Genomic DNA, 15034 nt, shown 5'->3' with positions numbered 1-15034 from the left:
AGCCTTAATACTCTTCTGCATGAGAAAAGATAAGAAAAGAAGGCAGAATGCATCTGCAAAGAAATCATAAGATACAGAGTTGACTTGATTCTAAAAGTCTTATTATATGTAACATTTAATTGTATACTCATTTGAATATACAATACTAGATATTCTCTTTTAATATGACAATAACTCTTTTTAGTCATATAATAACTCTACAATTATAAGACAACTCTACCACCTAAAGTGGCTGATGCAAATAACTAATATTTGAATCAATTAAAAAATTAATTCAACAGATATTTAATAAGCATATACTATGATCCTGAATACTATTCTAAACCACCAGGCTATATCAGGATATATCAATGGACAAGTCAGAACAAATGATATCTGTCCTTACAGAGCTATAAATCTATCACAAGGAGGCAAAAAATAGACAAAAATACAATAATATGGTAGGTTCAAAAGTGCCTAATACCACATTAAAGAAAAAATAGAGCAGGGATTGTTAGATGGAGAGAGATGTGGGTTTATGTGTGGCAGTTTTCAATTTTTTGTAAGGTGGTCAGGGTAGCGTCATGGAGAAAGTGACATTTGAGCTAAAAGTAAAGGAGATGAAATCCGAAATGTGGGTGCTATACACTGCTCAGGATTTGCTACTTACTTATCTCCAGATACTCCATGACCAGAGTCTCGGGAGATAAATTTATCTCCATGACTACATAAAACTCATGATAGTACCTATTTGAAGAGAGAAATGGCTAGGCAGATTTTTTATTCTCTTCTTTATTTTAAGCAATTCATTGCTGGGGATAGATTAAGTACCCAGACTTCATCCAATACCATTCAAAACCTTTCATGCATTTAGGCAGGCAGACACATTTTGCATGGCACAGATTGTACTTAATTATTCACTTAGGATTAATATATGAGAATAGGACTAGAGTTTGCTAGAGATATTACTACCAACATTTCTAATGTATTCAATATAAGGCAGGCTCAATTCTTTTGGTGGTGTTTTTACAGCTATTCATTATTGAGCCTTGTGTTTGGAGAAAAAAATCTGTGTCAAATGGATTAACAGACTGAAAGTTGGTTTTCCAGACAAAACCATAGATGAGCATTGCATGTGCACTGGGTGCAGTTTTAGTTTCACATTTTGGCCACAGTTATTTAGATTTCCCAGTGATACACGGAAAGTTAAGTAGTACCCAATATAAAAGTTTCCTTTGTATTTTTTCCATTTTAAGTAAAGGAAAAACAGCAGCTTTACTAGTTAACTGAAAAGCCCTTGGACATGAGACAGAAAACTTTCATGATTGTATTGAAGAAACTAGCTACCTTTATACAGTTTATCTCATCTCATTTTATCTGTTCTTATGTGTTTCACTGAAATACTATGTATTAGTTGTCTTCTTTTTACTTTCTCAAATTTCAAGATAAGTTTTGATAATTAATTGTTATTCTGTTGCTTTAGAATATTAAGTATGTTATCTTGGTGGAAGAGAAATTCAACTCAACTTAAATAGTCATTGAGAGGTGACTTTATTCAATTGTAAAAAAAAAAATAGAGAAGGACACAAGAAAGTAATAATTTGTGTAATCATCTTAAAAAGAGATTTAAATTCAGATGGTCTATTGGAAAGTAAAAATCTGTAAGTGGATTGAAGAAGCAAAAGATGCAAAACTTGACAGGTCTGCTTCTTGGTTACCTACCCACCCACTCAGACCTTGAGGCTGAGGTGGAAAAGTATTGTCAAAGTATGTGGCGCATCCCCTGCAGCTATCTCTGGTGGCCTCATGTGAATCTGATTGTTTAAATGTGAGGGATCAGACAGGGAAAGAGAGATGATCAATGCAGAACTGTTGGCACTGAGTCAGAAGGGTCTAAAGGGAGGACTCAACACTCTAACCTCTTGTCTCTCTTGGGATGATAGTGCCTGAGAGTGGAAGCAAGGGAGGGATTTCCTTGGAAGGTTCTCCAGAACTGAGTCCAGGAGCTGGGGCTCTGCTGTGCATTGGTAAAGGCAGCATCTGTGGTTTGGTCCATAGGAACCAGAGGGGCTGCCCTGCTGCATCCTCTTTGTCCCGAAAGCATTCTCTGCCCACTTCAGGAGGGCACCAGTTGACTCTGCCATGACTCTAACCCTGCAAAAACTTTTGCAATTAGAGAAACTTTAAATAATGTCAGCCCAGACTTTCATAACCTCCAAAGGGACCTAGACCAAGTGGGCCAGGAAGGCTGTGTGTTAGTCACTCAGTCATGTCTGACTCTTTGCCATCCCATGGACTGTAGCACATTAAGTTCCTCTGTCCATGGAATGCTCCAGGCAAGAATACTGGAGTGGGTTGCCATTCCCTTCCCCAGGGGATCCTCCCCACCCAGGGACAGAACCCAGGTCACCTGCTTTTCAGGAGGATTCTTTACTGTCTGAGCCACCAGGGAAGTCCAGGAAGGCTGAAGGACTGTTATTAACTTAAAATTTTTTTGTTTCAAAATATGAGCTGCTATGACTGACATGGACTTCTTTCTTTCTAGTCACACAGAAGTCTAGATGTCAGGGGTACACGTCGAAAGAACCAAGTGACCCATTTCCCTTTCATTCAAAATAGAGGTCCATAGTACACATCCTGATTATGTAACATTGGGTATGAAGGTTACCGAGATGAATACATGTCTGGCTCCCAAGGAGCTCACAGTCTAGTGAGATACACTGTTCCGAACAAACACTCTCTGAATAAAAGATTTAAAATTTCTGTGATAGCGGAGCATATTATTTGTTTAAGAAAGTTCTTTACTGTCTACAGAATGTTCAGCATAGGCTTAGGAAGGTTTATTTTGTATATTTTTCAAAATTTTTAGGTGAAGCCCAATAATTTGATATTAAAAATAAAATCACATCTCTCCTGAACAGTCAAAGGTTTCAATAAGGCCATTTCTATTCACACTTTTTTGCATAAGTATAATTATAAAGAAATGTAGCCATAGGGTGTGGCCCATAGTTGTCAAACAGCAATTCTGATGGCTGAGTTTTTAATTGTTTATTGTAATAAGATGGTGGATTTGGTCTGCCATCTAGTGATTAAGAACTGAATTCTTACAACCAAATTCCAAAGCACCTAAACTTTGTAAGAAGACAAATCTATGAGGATGTTTGACATCTGAGTTACAACTGAGTTACTCTTAAACAAAACATGGCCAGATAAAATATATCTCTTCTCTCTTAAGAGATCAGGGCCAGGATGTTTGTGACAATGACTTCGCAGTGGATTGGTTCAGTTTGTTGGAACATTTGGTAAGCGTGAAAGAAACATGTAGCTTTGAAGATAAAATTTCTGGAAGTTACAACACCATGAGAGATTACAAAATAATGGCAATACAATCAGGTATCTGTCAGTCCTCCTCAATTATAGAGAAGTTAAAAAAATATAAATGGAGAAAAAATACAAGTGTCAAAGTACTTTGGTTTTGGAGGTCTTTTTCAGATTTTATAAGAAATTATTTCTAAACTTCTGGGCCTTCAATAGAGGCTAATGTTAGCTTGCATTAATTTTATGATTTCTATAGAGGAATCGGGAGGATGGTATTGACCCTCTTAGAATGTCATATAAAAATTCTTAGTTATTTTTAATAATATTGTCATTCATAAATAATTATGTCATGACTACTTCACTGCAAATTGGCTGCAATTTTGCTTCCTATTTTACTTTTCTTTTCATTTAAATAAACATCTATGTAGAAAACAGAAAAGACAACCTAATCATAAGGTTCACAACTACCATGTACAAACTCGAGAACTGCAAGCCACCCTGTATTTTCTACCCAGTGTTTCTTTGTACAAGTCTTTCACTCAGACACGAACAATGAGAGTTCAGTGAGTTTTTGCACTGTCTGGGATGTGCATGGATTCTGTGCGGGGGAAGAGAAGACAAGGTTTAGCAGCGAATGTGGTTTTTCATCTCCTTGCCATTTAAAAGCATTCCAACTAACTTTCCACATCATCCTAAATTTAATTATAAATCTTCAGGGGGAAACGGACCAGTGATGACTCAGAGTATAAAACTAACTTTTAACATTGTCATTTAAAGTAAGATAGTGGCCCACTTTGTCTGTTGGATTGAGGTCAAAACTGTTTTAAGCTTTCAGGATAAAATGACCTATGAGTTAACACGAGTCTGAAAGAGTGTGTCTTTTAATCCCAACCCTGAAGGAGACACATAGAGAACGATAACCCACCCCTGAAGAGTCTCTCACACATTTTAATGATATTTAATCGACAACATCGTTGTATGTCGTCTTGTTGTTTGTTTTCCATATTCTCTATTTCCCCATTCATAATTGTTTCATCAGTGAAATTGAGATCCACTTCACAATGATAGTATATATTTTTGAGAGCAGAGTGCTCTTAATATTGCACATATGCAGTACTAGGCACATGCCAGCTTAACCCTCTGTAAATACATGTGAACACTTAGCCTCCCAGGGTGTGGTGAGGGAGAAGCAAGCAAATTGAACTTGTGGTGTATCTCATTTTCAGCCAATGGCACTGAGTCCTTGCGATTAAATATTTCTGTCTTAATCATAAAACTTAATGAACAAAGGTATTTTTTTGTACTTAATGGAATAGCTCAGTGGACTATGGGTGTGAATCCCTTTCTATGGAAATTGTGTTCTGTGTTCCATTCACCTTGGAACTACATTGTTTCAAAGTGACTTTTCATCTACAAGTAGCACTGCTTTTCTGAGGTACTATTTTCTTATGTTTTCAAAATAGTTCCACAGAAAAGCATGCTAAAACTAGATATTTATTTTCTCCTTCCTTGAGCATGACTATAGTAACACTGGATAAACAGAGCCAATTTTGTTTTACTGATGAGCTACATAGTATGTGATAAACATCTTTTGGTGAAGATCAGACAGATTAGAAATTTTGTGCTTTTCTTATGAATAGCACAAAAGCCAGGATATGGTGCCATGCTTTGAAAACAATTTTCCATTTACAAAATATCTGTGATGAGAGACTAAATATGTGAGGCAAAGTATTCCATAGAGCAGTGAGAAGAATGTTATCCAAGAAAAACTTTCTGAAGTTATGAAGATGGATATTTAGACTAATGTCTCTTTAAACTGAAATCATTTCCATCTGTAGTTCTATATTAGCATTTGACTATATTTACTGTGAAAGATATATAAATGTTACTAAATATAACTATATTTCATAGACTTATTGTAAATGCATTAAAAAATTTTTAGTTTTATTTTTGTAAAGTAGTGGTACAATTTTCAGTTCAGTTCAGTTCAGTCGCTCAGTCGTGTCCGACTCTTTGCGACCCCATGAATCACAGCACGCCAGACCTCCCTGTCCATCACCAACTCCCGGAGTTCACTCAAACTCATGTCCATCGAGTCGGTGATGCCATCCAGTCATCTCATTCTAAGTCGTCCCCTTCTCCTCCTGCCCCCAATCACTCCGAGCATCAGATTCTTTTCCAGTGAGTCAACTCATTGCATGAGATGGCCAAAGTATTGGAGTTTCAGCTTTAGCATCAGTCCTTCCAATGAACACCCAGGACTGATCTCCTTGCAGTCCAAGGGACGCTCAAGAGTCTTCTCCCAACACCACAGTTCAAAAGCATCAATTCTTCGGCAATCAGCTTTCTTCACAGTCCAACTCTCACATCCATACATGACCACTGGAAAAACCATAGCCTTGACTAGATGGACCTTGGTTGGCAAAGTAATGTCTCTGCTTTTGAATATGCTATCTAGGTTGGTCATAACTTTCCTTCCAAGGAGTAAGCGTCTTTTAATTTCATGGCTGCAATCAGCATCTGCAGTGATTTTGGAGCCCAAAAAAATAAAGTCTGACACTGTTTCCACTGTTTCCCCATCTATTCCCCATGAAGTGAGGGACCAGATGCCATGATCTTAGTTTTCTGAATGTTGAGCTTTAAGCCAACATTTTCACTCTCCTCTTTCACTTTCATCAAGAGGCTTTTGAGTTCCTCTTCACTTTCTGCCATAAGGGTGGTGTCATCTGCAGATCTGAGGTGATTGATATTTCTCCCGGCAATCTTGATTCCAGCTTGTGCTTCTTCCAGCCCAGCGTTCCTCATGATGTACTTTGCATATAAGTTAAATAAGCAGGGTGACAATTTACAGCCTTGACATACTCCTTTTCCTATTTGGAACCAGTCTGTTGTTCCAGGTCCAGTTCTAACTGTTGCTTCCTGACCTGCATATAGTTTCTTAAGAGGCAGGTACAATTTTAGTGAACCATAATTTAGATTCACTCATTCATTCACGTCTATCCATTGAACAAGTGCTTGTTGAATGCTGATTCTATGCAAGGTATGATTTCAAGCTTTAGAAATACCACGATGAACAAGATACACTAGTTCTCATTTTCAAATTGCCTGGTGGTGGAGATAAGAAAATAACAAGTAAAAATAAATAAATAAATACTAATTGTGATAAACCTTACAAAAGCAGTCATTTTTGCCTAACGGTTCTATTTTAGTAAATGTTTAATTACCTTGCTTATAGTAAAAAATGAATGAATCAATGGATGGATGAATGAATGAGTTCTTTAAAGCGGTCCATAAAGCATATCTTTCGAATAAAGAAAGTCTACTTTTAGAGCTTAGAGAAGAATTGTGGCGGACAGGTAGCAAACTGTGATAGTGAGCCACTGGAGTTTGAGTTGAGGAAAGGAAATGCAGTGCCAGGCAAAGGGATCAAGTTGTATTGATTCCTTTGGGAGGAAGGGACTGGGAGGACTTTTGGGCTTTAAAAAGGAGCTTTGAATTTAAGTAGGTGGAAATAAAAGGAATTAAGCAAGGATTTATGATTCACATTGTGTTTTAAAATACTATAGTTTTGTTTCTTGAAAATCACAATGTTAAAGATGTGTGTGTTTATTTTATAGTAAATGTATAACAGAATTGCTATGTGTATAAAAGTGCATATATATTTCCAAATCTGCATTAAATTTTTATCTAAATATAGAAAAGTATTTGGCAGATATTATGTAATAGCTTATCATGTTGTCTTGGTCCTGACTTAGTTAATTTTGATACAAAGATAATTAATGCTTTGGCTGTATAAGCTTTGCATTTCCACTACAGTTTAGGAAACTACTTTCAGATGTTTAGTGGAAATCCACTCCATGAAGGGGTCACCATTAGCTTTTTTTATCTTAATGTTTAAAATGAATTTAAGGTTTTCTTCATGATACATGAATACTTATTATCTTCTGTTGTGGGATTTACTAATGGAAAGTTTCAAGTCAGTTTAAAGTCACATAGGGTTCATCAAACACTGAAATTATGCATTCTCTTTAGAACTATTTTTCCCCCATCTTTTCAAAGGGTTTACTTTTATCCCTCAAATGTGATCTTACGTTGTTTGATTATTTGTATCTTCAAAAATGATTTTGGGAAGCACTCTGGTTTAGTATAGTTTGGGTCACTTTCCCTGCCCCCATCATGCTGCAATATAAGTTTCATAATAATTTAACTGTGAATTACATGTTTGTCTTTAAATACTAATGGAGTAAGCTCATTTGTGTTTGGCTCTTTAGGAGGTTATCACTTAGCCCAGAGATTTTAGAACCCACAAGATGATTTACCTTCCTAAATATTTCCCAGATTCTGAAATTTCAGATCACTAACCTCTTTTTTTTCTTCTTATTCTAGAAGGATATGGTGAAGAAATAGCCTGCACCCAGAATGGTCAGATGTACTTAAACAGGGACATTTGGAAACCTGCCCCTTGCCAGATCTGTGTCTGTGACAATGGCGCCATTCTTTGTGACAAGATACAGTGCCAGGATGTGCTTGAATGTGCTGACCCCGTAACTCCCCCTGGGGAATGCTGTCCTGTCTGTCCACATGCAACTGGAGGTGGCAATACCAATTTTGGTAAGAATGCATAAGGCCAACTCAGAATTTGTCCAGTGATTTATCTTCATAGTTATAGTGTTTTTTGCTCTCAGAATTCAGCAACCCAAGAGAATAATTAAGCTGCTTTTCAGTAGTCTTTGGCGTAATAATTTCACTCACCCCCTTTAACAGTAATGAAAAGAAAGTTATTTCTTCTTAAAAAACAAGGAATTTTGGGGGCTGCATTTAAGTGACTATGTCTAATTTGAGAATTCCTTGTGCTACTTAAGATGTTCTTTAGCTACATTATCCATGCTGGGTGCCTCCAAGATATTTGTCGGTTTTCTATGAAGTCCATTAATGTCTAAGAGAAGATCTAAAAACCCATTTCTCTTCCCTGTGCCAACTTTGCCCTTGGAAATGGAGTAATAATTTCTAATGTAATTTAGTGCCACAGCACCCTCTGTTACATAGGCTCATAAATGCAGAATGCTTTTAATGTTGGCTCAGAAAAACAAGAAAATGGCATGAATTTCCTGGAGAAAACAATAATATAAGTTATTGGTTCTTAAAGCTTCTTCTTTGGAGAAAAGTGCCTGTGTTTAATAAAGACTGTGTATTTGAGTATACATGTTAGAAAAACTTACATATAAGAGAAACAAGTTCATGTTTACGTGTTTTAGTGAACCAGATAAGATTAATATTAAACTTTTAGGTTATTTGTTTTAGTAGTCATGAATGGAGGCTTGCATGTACCCTTGTGAAGACAGTGTCAAGACTTTATTTTTACCCCTAAATTTCACTGCAAATAACAGCAAATATAATGAAGTGCTCAAAAATATTTTCATGGAAACATTACACAGTAATTTACCACTTAGCCTTTTGGATATCATTCAACAGTGACAATTGGCCTGGAAAAAATACCCAACCTTAAATTTTAGCCATGTAATAAGAGAGATCCCGCTTCAGTATTCTTGCCTGGAGACTCACACGGACAGAGGAGCCTGGTGGGCTACAACAGGTGGACTGCACACTATATAGGGTGGCAAGGAGTCGGACAAAACTGAAGCAACTTAGCATGCACACAGTAAGGAAGATATAATGGGAAGAATTAAAAACAAGGCAATAAAGGGCTACCTGGAGTGGATATGATCTGCATAGAATCCCTGGGAGTAAAGCAAAATTAAACCTGTGGGGATAAGTGCATGTTGAGACAATGGTAGCAAAAAAAAAAAAAAAAGAAAAAACAGAGCAAAATACACAACTTCCTGCAAATATAAAAAAAACCCAAGCAAAATACACAACTTCCTGAAAATAGGTGATTTAGGAAAGCCCAATTTATTCCATGATGAATAATTTTAAAAAGTACTGACAATAGTATTAATTCAAAGGTACTATAAGGCAAAGATGAGACTGTTTAACTAAATATATGAGATAAAGAACACACCAATAAATATATCATCACAGAACAGATAAAAATTCTGACCAACCCTTATTTCCATTATCACAGAATAGTTTAACATTATTAAATGTACCTGACCAAACAATTAGACAAGAACAAGAAATTAGAAGTTTAGATATTAGAAAAGAGGAGGTTAAATGATCAATTTATAGAAAATATAATTGTGTACTTACAAAACCTTAGGGAATGAAATAAAAAAATGCTGCAAAACAATTTGGTAAGATAGTGCAATATAAAATTAACAAATTAATAGATATACTATATACAATTACTTCATGGAATGTATGTGTTAACTGCTCAGTCATGTCCAAATGTTTGTGAGGCCCTGGACTGTAGCTCTCCAGGTTCATCTGTCCATGGAATTCTCTAGGCAAGAATACTTGAGTGTGTTGGCATTCCCTTCTTCAGGGGATCTTCCCAACCCAGGGATTTGAACCCTGGTCCCCAGCATTTCAGGCAGATTCTTTACCATCTGAGTGACCTATATATTGCTATTATAAATATTATATTTTTATTCCTATTATTCACTCTATGAAGTAATATACAAATATATATTTATTTATATAATATATAAATATATATTTGTATATATATTTATATATATATATTTGTATATATATAATAAATAAATATATATTTGTATATTACTTCATAGAGTGAATAATAGGAATAAATAATAGGAATAAAATATAATATTTATAATAGCAATATATAGGATAAAGTGGTTAAGGATAAACAAAACAAAATATTTAAGATATATCTGAAGAAAACTTTAGAACACTGCTAACTCAAATAATGACTTTAATACATGTAATATTCCATTATGTTCTTGGTTAGGAAGACTGAAAGAAAATCAATAATGGTGACCTATGGTGAGAGTGAAATGTGGGAAATAGAGAAAAGGGGACAAGGAAATTTTTCACTCTACAATCTATTCATTTATTAATATATTTTAGGTTTGTTTTTTTAATCATGTGAATGAATAACCTACTCAAAAAAGTATAAAAATCAAAAATAGAGACTATTGATTGAAGATAATTAGTTATAATTTTAATAGCTAATTTTATAATTTACTGAATTTTTTCTATATAAAGCTTGTGAAGAATATTCAAATGTCAGAATTTTCTGAAAGGGTACATTATTTTGCCTCTTATGAAAATATTGGTGCAAAATAATTTGGATTTCTATCTACTGGTGACAGGGAAAGCTTTTTAAATTAAATTTTGACTCTATAAAAATTATTGAAATAAATATCGAGATTCTTAATAACTATGTATATAAAATAATATATTCTTTTCTTTTTTATAGGAAGAGGAAGAAAGGTAAGTTTTACTTTGCATAGTTTCATTTTTGTAAATTTAAAAAATTCTAATGGTATCTACATAATTCTGTGCTTGAAGAGTTTGAAAGCTCTTTGTAAAGTACCATACAAATATAACTATATGAGCATAGTTTAGCTACTTTGATTATAGATTATAGATGCCGCTATTTTCTTCACTTTTAAAATTTTTATTTATAGATGGTTCTTTCAGAAGGTTGTGAATCCCTAAGGGATTGAGACTATGTCATGTTAATCATATACCTTATATATATATTAGAATAAGTATCTAATTGCAATACAGTAGACCCTATGATCGGAGAAGGCAATGGCAACGCACTCCAGTACTCTTGCCTGGAAAATCCCATGGACGGAGGAGCTTGGTAGGCTGCAGTCCATGGGGTCGCTGATGATTGAGCGACTTCACTTTCACTTTCCACTTTCATGCATTGGAGAAGGAAATGGCAACCCACTCCAGTATTCTTGCCTGGAGAATCCCAGGGACGGCGGAGCCTGGTGGGCTGCCGTCTATGGGGTCGCACAGAGTCAGACACGACTGAAGTGACTTAGCAGCAGCAGCAGCAGCAGACCCTGTGATAAGTGTTTAATTGAATGAAGTAAGGAATGAAGAAAAGAAGGAAGAAAGGGTGGGAGGGAATTTGCTCTACTTCAGTGGAACTGTGGTCCCTCTCCCATCAGTTGGGAAGTAAAAATGTGATTGGGGCTTCCCTGATAGTTCAGTTGGTAAAGAAACAGCCTGCAGTGCAGGAGACCCTGGTTTGATTCCTGGGTCAGGAAGATCCGCTGGAGAAGGGATAGGCTACCCACTCCAGTTTTCTTGGGCTTGCTTTGTGGCTCATCTGGTAAAGAATCCTTCTGCAATGTGGGAGACCTGGGTTTGATCCCTGGGTTGGGGAGATCCCCTGGAGAAGGAAAATGCTACCCACTCCAGTATTCTGGCCTAGAGAATTCCATGGACTGTATAGTCCACAGGGTCCCAAAGAGTCAGACATGACTGATCGACTTTCACACACAAAGATTCAATTAAAAGAATTAATTGAATGATTTGACACACATCACCTCCCTTTCTCTCCTCTTCTTATTGAAGGACCCTGAAATCAAATCCCAGAGAGAAGCATTACACTCAACAGGACAATAATGTGGTGTGGCCAAGACCCTGGTCTTCCTACTCAGTTTAGCCACTTGCTATTTGGACATGTGTGCGTTAGCCGCTTAGTCTTGTCCAACTCTCTGCGACCTTATGGACCGTAGCAGGCCAGGTTCCTCTGTCCATGGAATTCTCCAGGCAAGAATACTGGAGTGAGTGTCATTCTCTTCTCCAGGGCATCTTCTCGACCCAGGAATTGAATCCAGGTCTCCTGCATTGCAGGCAGACTATGGTCTGAGTCACCAGTGATTGGACATGGGTGATCCCATTCAGTGACAGAGTTCCATCCCCTTGGGAGTGTTCTTTGTTTTCTGGTTGAAAACTATGACATTTGCTTGGTCTTATCCAGATGGGATGGACACAGGAATTAAGAATGAAAATGAGGAGTCATCTCAATTTTCATGGCAGATATTAGAAAATTTAAATTCATTTGCACGCGATGGAATTTTAGTAAATTAATAATTGTACAATGCAATGCAACACCTTCATGATAAGTAAAAGTGATGTCATCAAGGGGAGGTCCTGGTCACTTTTTACATTTTTGGCTCAGAGGGCAATACCGTAAACTCATCTTATTTGTCATAAATATCAGTGAAGCTATTTATATGTCAATATATGTCAGAGGAGAAGGACTGCAATGCCAGCTCACATTTAGTTTACATTTGAAAGCTAAAAGATTATGAAATTTAAATGTTTGAATATAGCCTGCAAACTGATAGATGAATTAGTAGGTAAATAGATAAACAATCTGTGAAATAAAAAAAGAATTGACTGTGAGAACTGCTTTGATGTAATCAATTTAATTTGGTTAGTAATCATCCAGTTTACCGAGGGACAACTGTCATGCTGTGTTGTCTAGTTTACTGCCTCTTTCTAAAGGTGGTGTGGGACAACTTTGAGAAGGACATCCTCAAAGTGGCTGTTAATTTAGCACATTCTAGTTATGTGCTTATCTTCATGTCTCTGCCACTTATTATCAAGTCATCAGAAATATGAGAGCAGAGCAATATTGTATAAACACACTTTGTGCTAGGTTTATATAATATTGATTTTTATTTATAATTTATTCATTCACTCATGTTAACCACCTATGATTACTGAACCTTTGTTAAAATCCTATAGGAGGCAAATCATGCAGATGACGTGATGGTGGGAAAAATCCTGTGACTGTCTCCATAGTAAAGGCTCCTGTAAAAATGATGAGGCATATCCACATATCATTAAGTGATGAATAACAGATGAGAACTTAAACTGTAATTCTCATCCAAACATGAATACTTGAATTTTATGTTTCCCAGGGATATGAGAATCGAACTTAATAAAGCTATCATTCCACATAAATTGATTTATTCAAAGCTCATATCAACAAAAGTGACAAATATTTCCATTTTGACTTTTTTCCAAAATAAGAAATACATAGAATCATTTGATAAATTTATTATCAAAACTCGATTATAGAACGTTTAATCCCATATCAAGTGTTGTGGAACAGTAGAAGGCTCATTTTTCTAATTTTGGTTGAAATAATTTCTCCTCCCTTTTTACTTGTATTTTCTAGATGTGTTCCAAAAAGGAATTATTCTCATGTATGTGTGTGCTTAGTCACTCAGTCGTGTCCAACTCTTTGTGACCGCATGGAGTGTGGCCCACCAGGCTCCTCGGTCCATGGGAGGGCAAGAATACTAGAGTGGGTAGCCATGCCCTCCTCCAGGGGATCTTCCAAACCCAGGGATCGAACCCAGATCTCCCTTATTGCAGGTGGATTCTTTACCATCTGAGCCACTAGAGTCCTTTATTTATTAGACACAGATTTACATACCCTCTCCAAACAAGTAAAATTCTCTTGCTATTTCAAAGTTTTTTCAAACTCTTAAAAGGTTAATTTGTATTACTTTTATGTTAAAAACTTCTAGATCTAGTGATTGAAGTCACTCAGTACTGTCCCATGCTTTTCGACCCCATGGACTGTAGCCTACCAGGTTCCTCCATCCATGGGATTTTCCAGGCAAGAACACTGGAGTGGGTTGCCATTTCCTTCTCCAGATCTTCTTCACCCAGGGATCGAACCCAGGTCTCCTGCATTGTAGACAGATGCTTTACTGTCTGAGCCACCAGGGAAGTCTCAATTTGTATTACTTTTATGTTAAAAATTTCTAGATCTAGTCTAGAAGTTAGTAGAGGGAGAATGCAGGGATAAGCTTCTCTGCTTTGCTGCTCACGTGTGCTGGTCCCTCTTCCTCTAGTCTTTTTGTGGGTGTTTTTCAGCCTCTTGTGTTCTGCCTTGAGGGATCCTCCTGCCTCTGTAGAGCCATTTCCAATACTTCTGAATTCGCAATTTATTCCTGACTTCCTGAATATTAGCTACCTCAGCATTAGAATCAGCAAGTATGATCAGGGTATTGTTCTGTCATTGAGTCCACGATTAAGACTCAAAATTGTAAACTAATTTTTAAAATGAAGACAAAATCTAAAAGTAAAATATTGAAGCATCGTTTCAGTTCAGTTCAGTCGCTCAGTCATGTCTGACTCTTTGCAACCCCATGAATCACAGCACGCCAGGCCTCCCTGTCCATCACCAACTCCCGAAGTCCACTCAAACTCATATCCATCGACTCTCAAGAGTCTTCTCCAACACCACAGTTCAAAAGCATCAATGATTCCTAATGCATTCATTCTCTGTAATTACCTGGGAAAAAGCATTTTTATAGTGTAGACAATTACTATATTAATCAATTTTATTGAGAACTTCTGTGTGCCCACTGAGAATATAAAGTAGATATCATTACCTTGGGGAGACCAATATCTACTGGAAGACAAATACTGAAATAAATGATATGAGTGAATATGTGATACAATAGAGGTATGTGTGTATAGTTGCTCAGTCATGTCTGACTCTGTGATCCCTTGAACTGCATCTTACAAGGCTCCTTTGTCCATGGAATTCTCCAGGCAAGAATACTGGAGTGGGTTGACATGCCCTACTCCAGGAGATCTTCCTGACCCAGGGACTGAACCTGTGTGTCCCACAGTGCAGGCAGATTCTTTACTATCTGAGCCACTGGGGGAGTTCACAGTAGAGGTATATAAAGATATAATTCAACCAATATTATTTAAACAACATACTTGGCATCATGCTATAAGAATATACTTTTTGATAATCTAAAATTCTAAGAATCAAAAGAAATTCCATCTATATTTGTGGTGTTAAGATATAGAT

General features: G+C 36.5%; 1 protein-coding gene across 1 annotated transcript in view; it reads left to right on the top strand.

The window, feature by feature from the left end:
- COL5A2 (collagen type V alpha 2 chain) overlaps positions 1 to 15034 on the top strand; it is a 154993-nt gene that overhangs the window by 68508 nt on the left and 71451 nt on the right. Inside the window, exons 2-3 of the mRNA XM_055396899.2 lie at positions 7684 to 7908; positions 10640 to 10653. Coding sequence (XP_055252874.1) covers positions 7684 to 7908; positions 10640 to 10653 — 239 coding nt within the window. The remainder of the gene's footprint in view (positions 1 to 7683; positions 7909 to 10639; positions 10654 to 15034) is intronic.

Source organism: Moschus berezovskii, chromosome 2 (assembly GCF_049115385.1).
Source record: "Moschus berezovskii isolate FMDL1 chromosome 2, NW_MosBer_1.0, whole genome shotgun sequence".
Lineage (NCBI taxonomy): Eukaryota > Metazoa > Chordata > Mammalia > Artiodactyla > Moschidae > Moschus > Moschus berezovskii.
The sequence above is the reverse complement of the archived record's forward strand: the minus strand, read 5'-3'. Positions and strand labels throughout refer to the sequence as shown.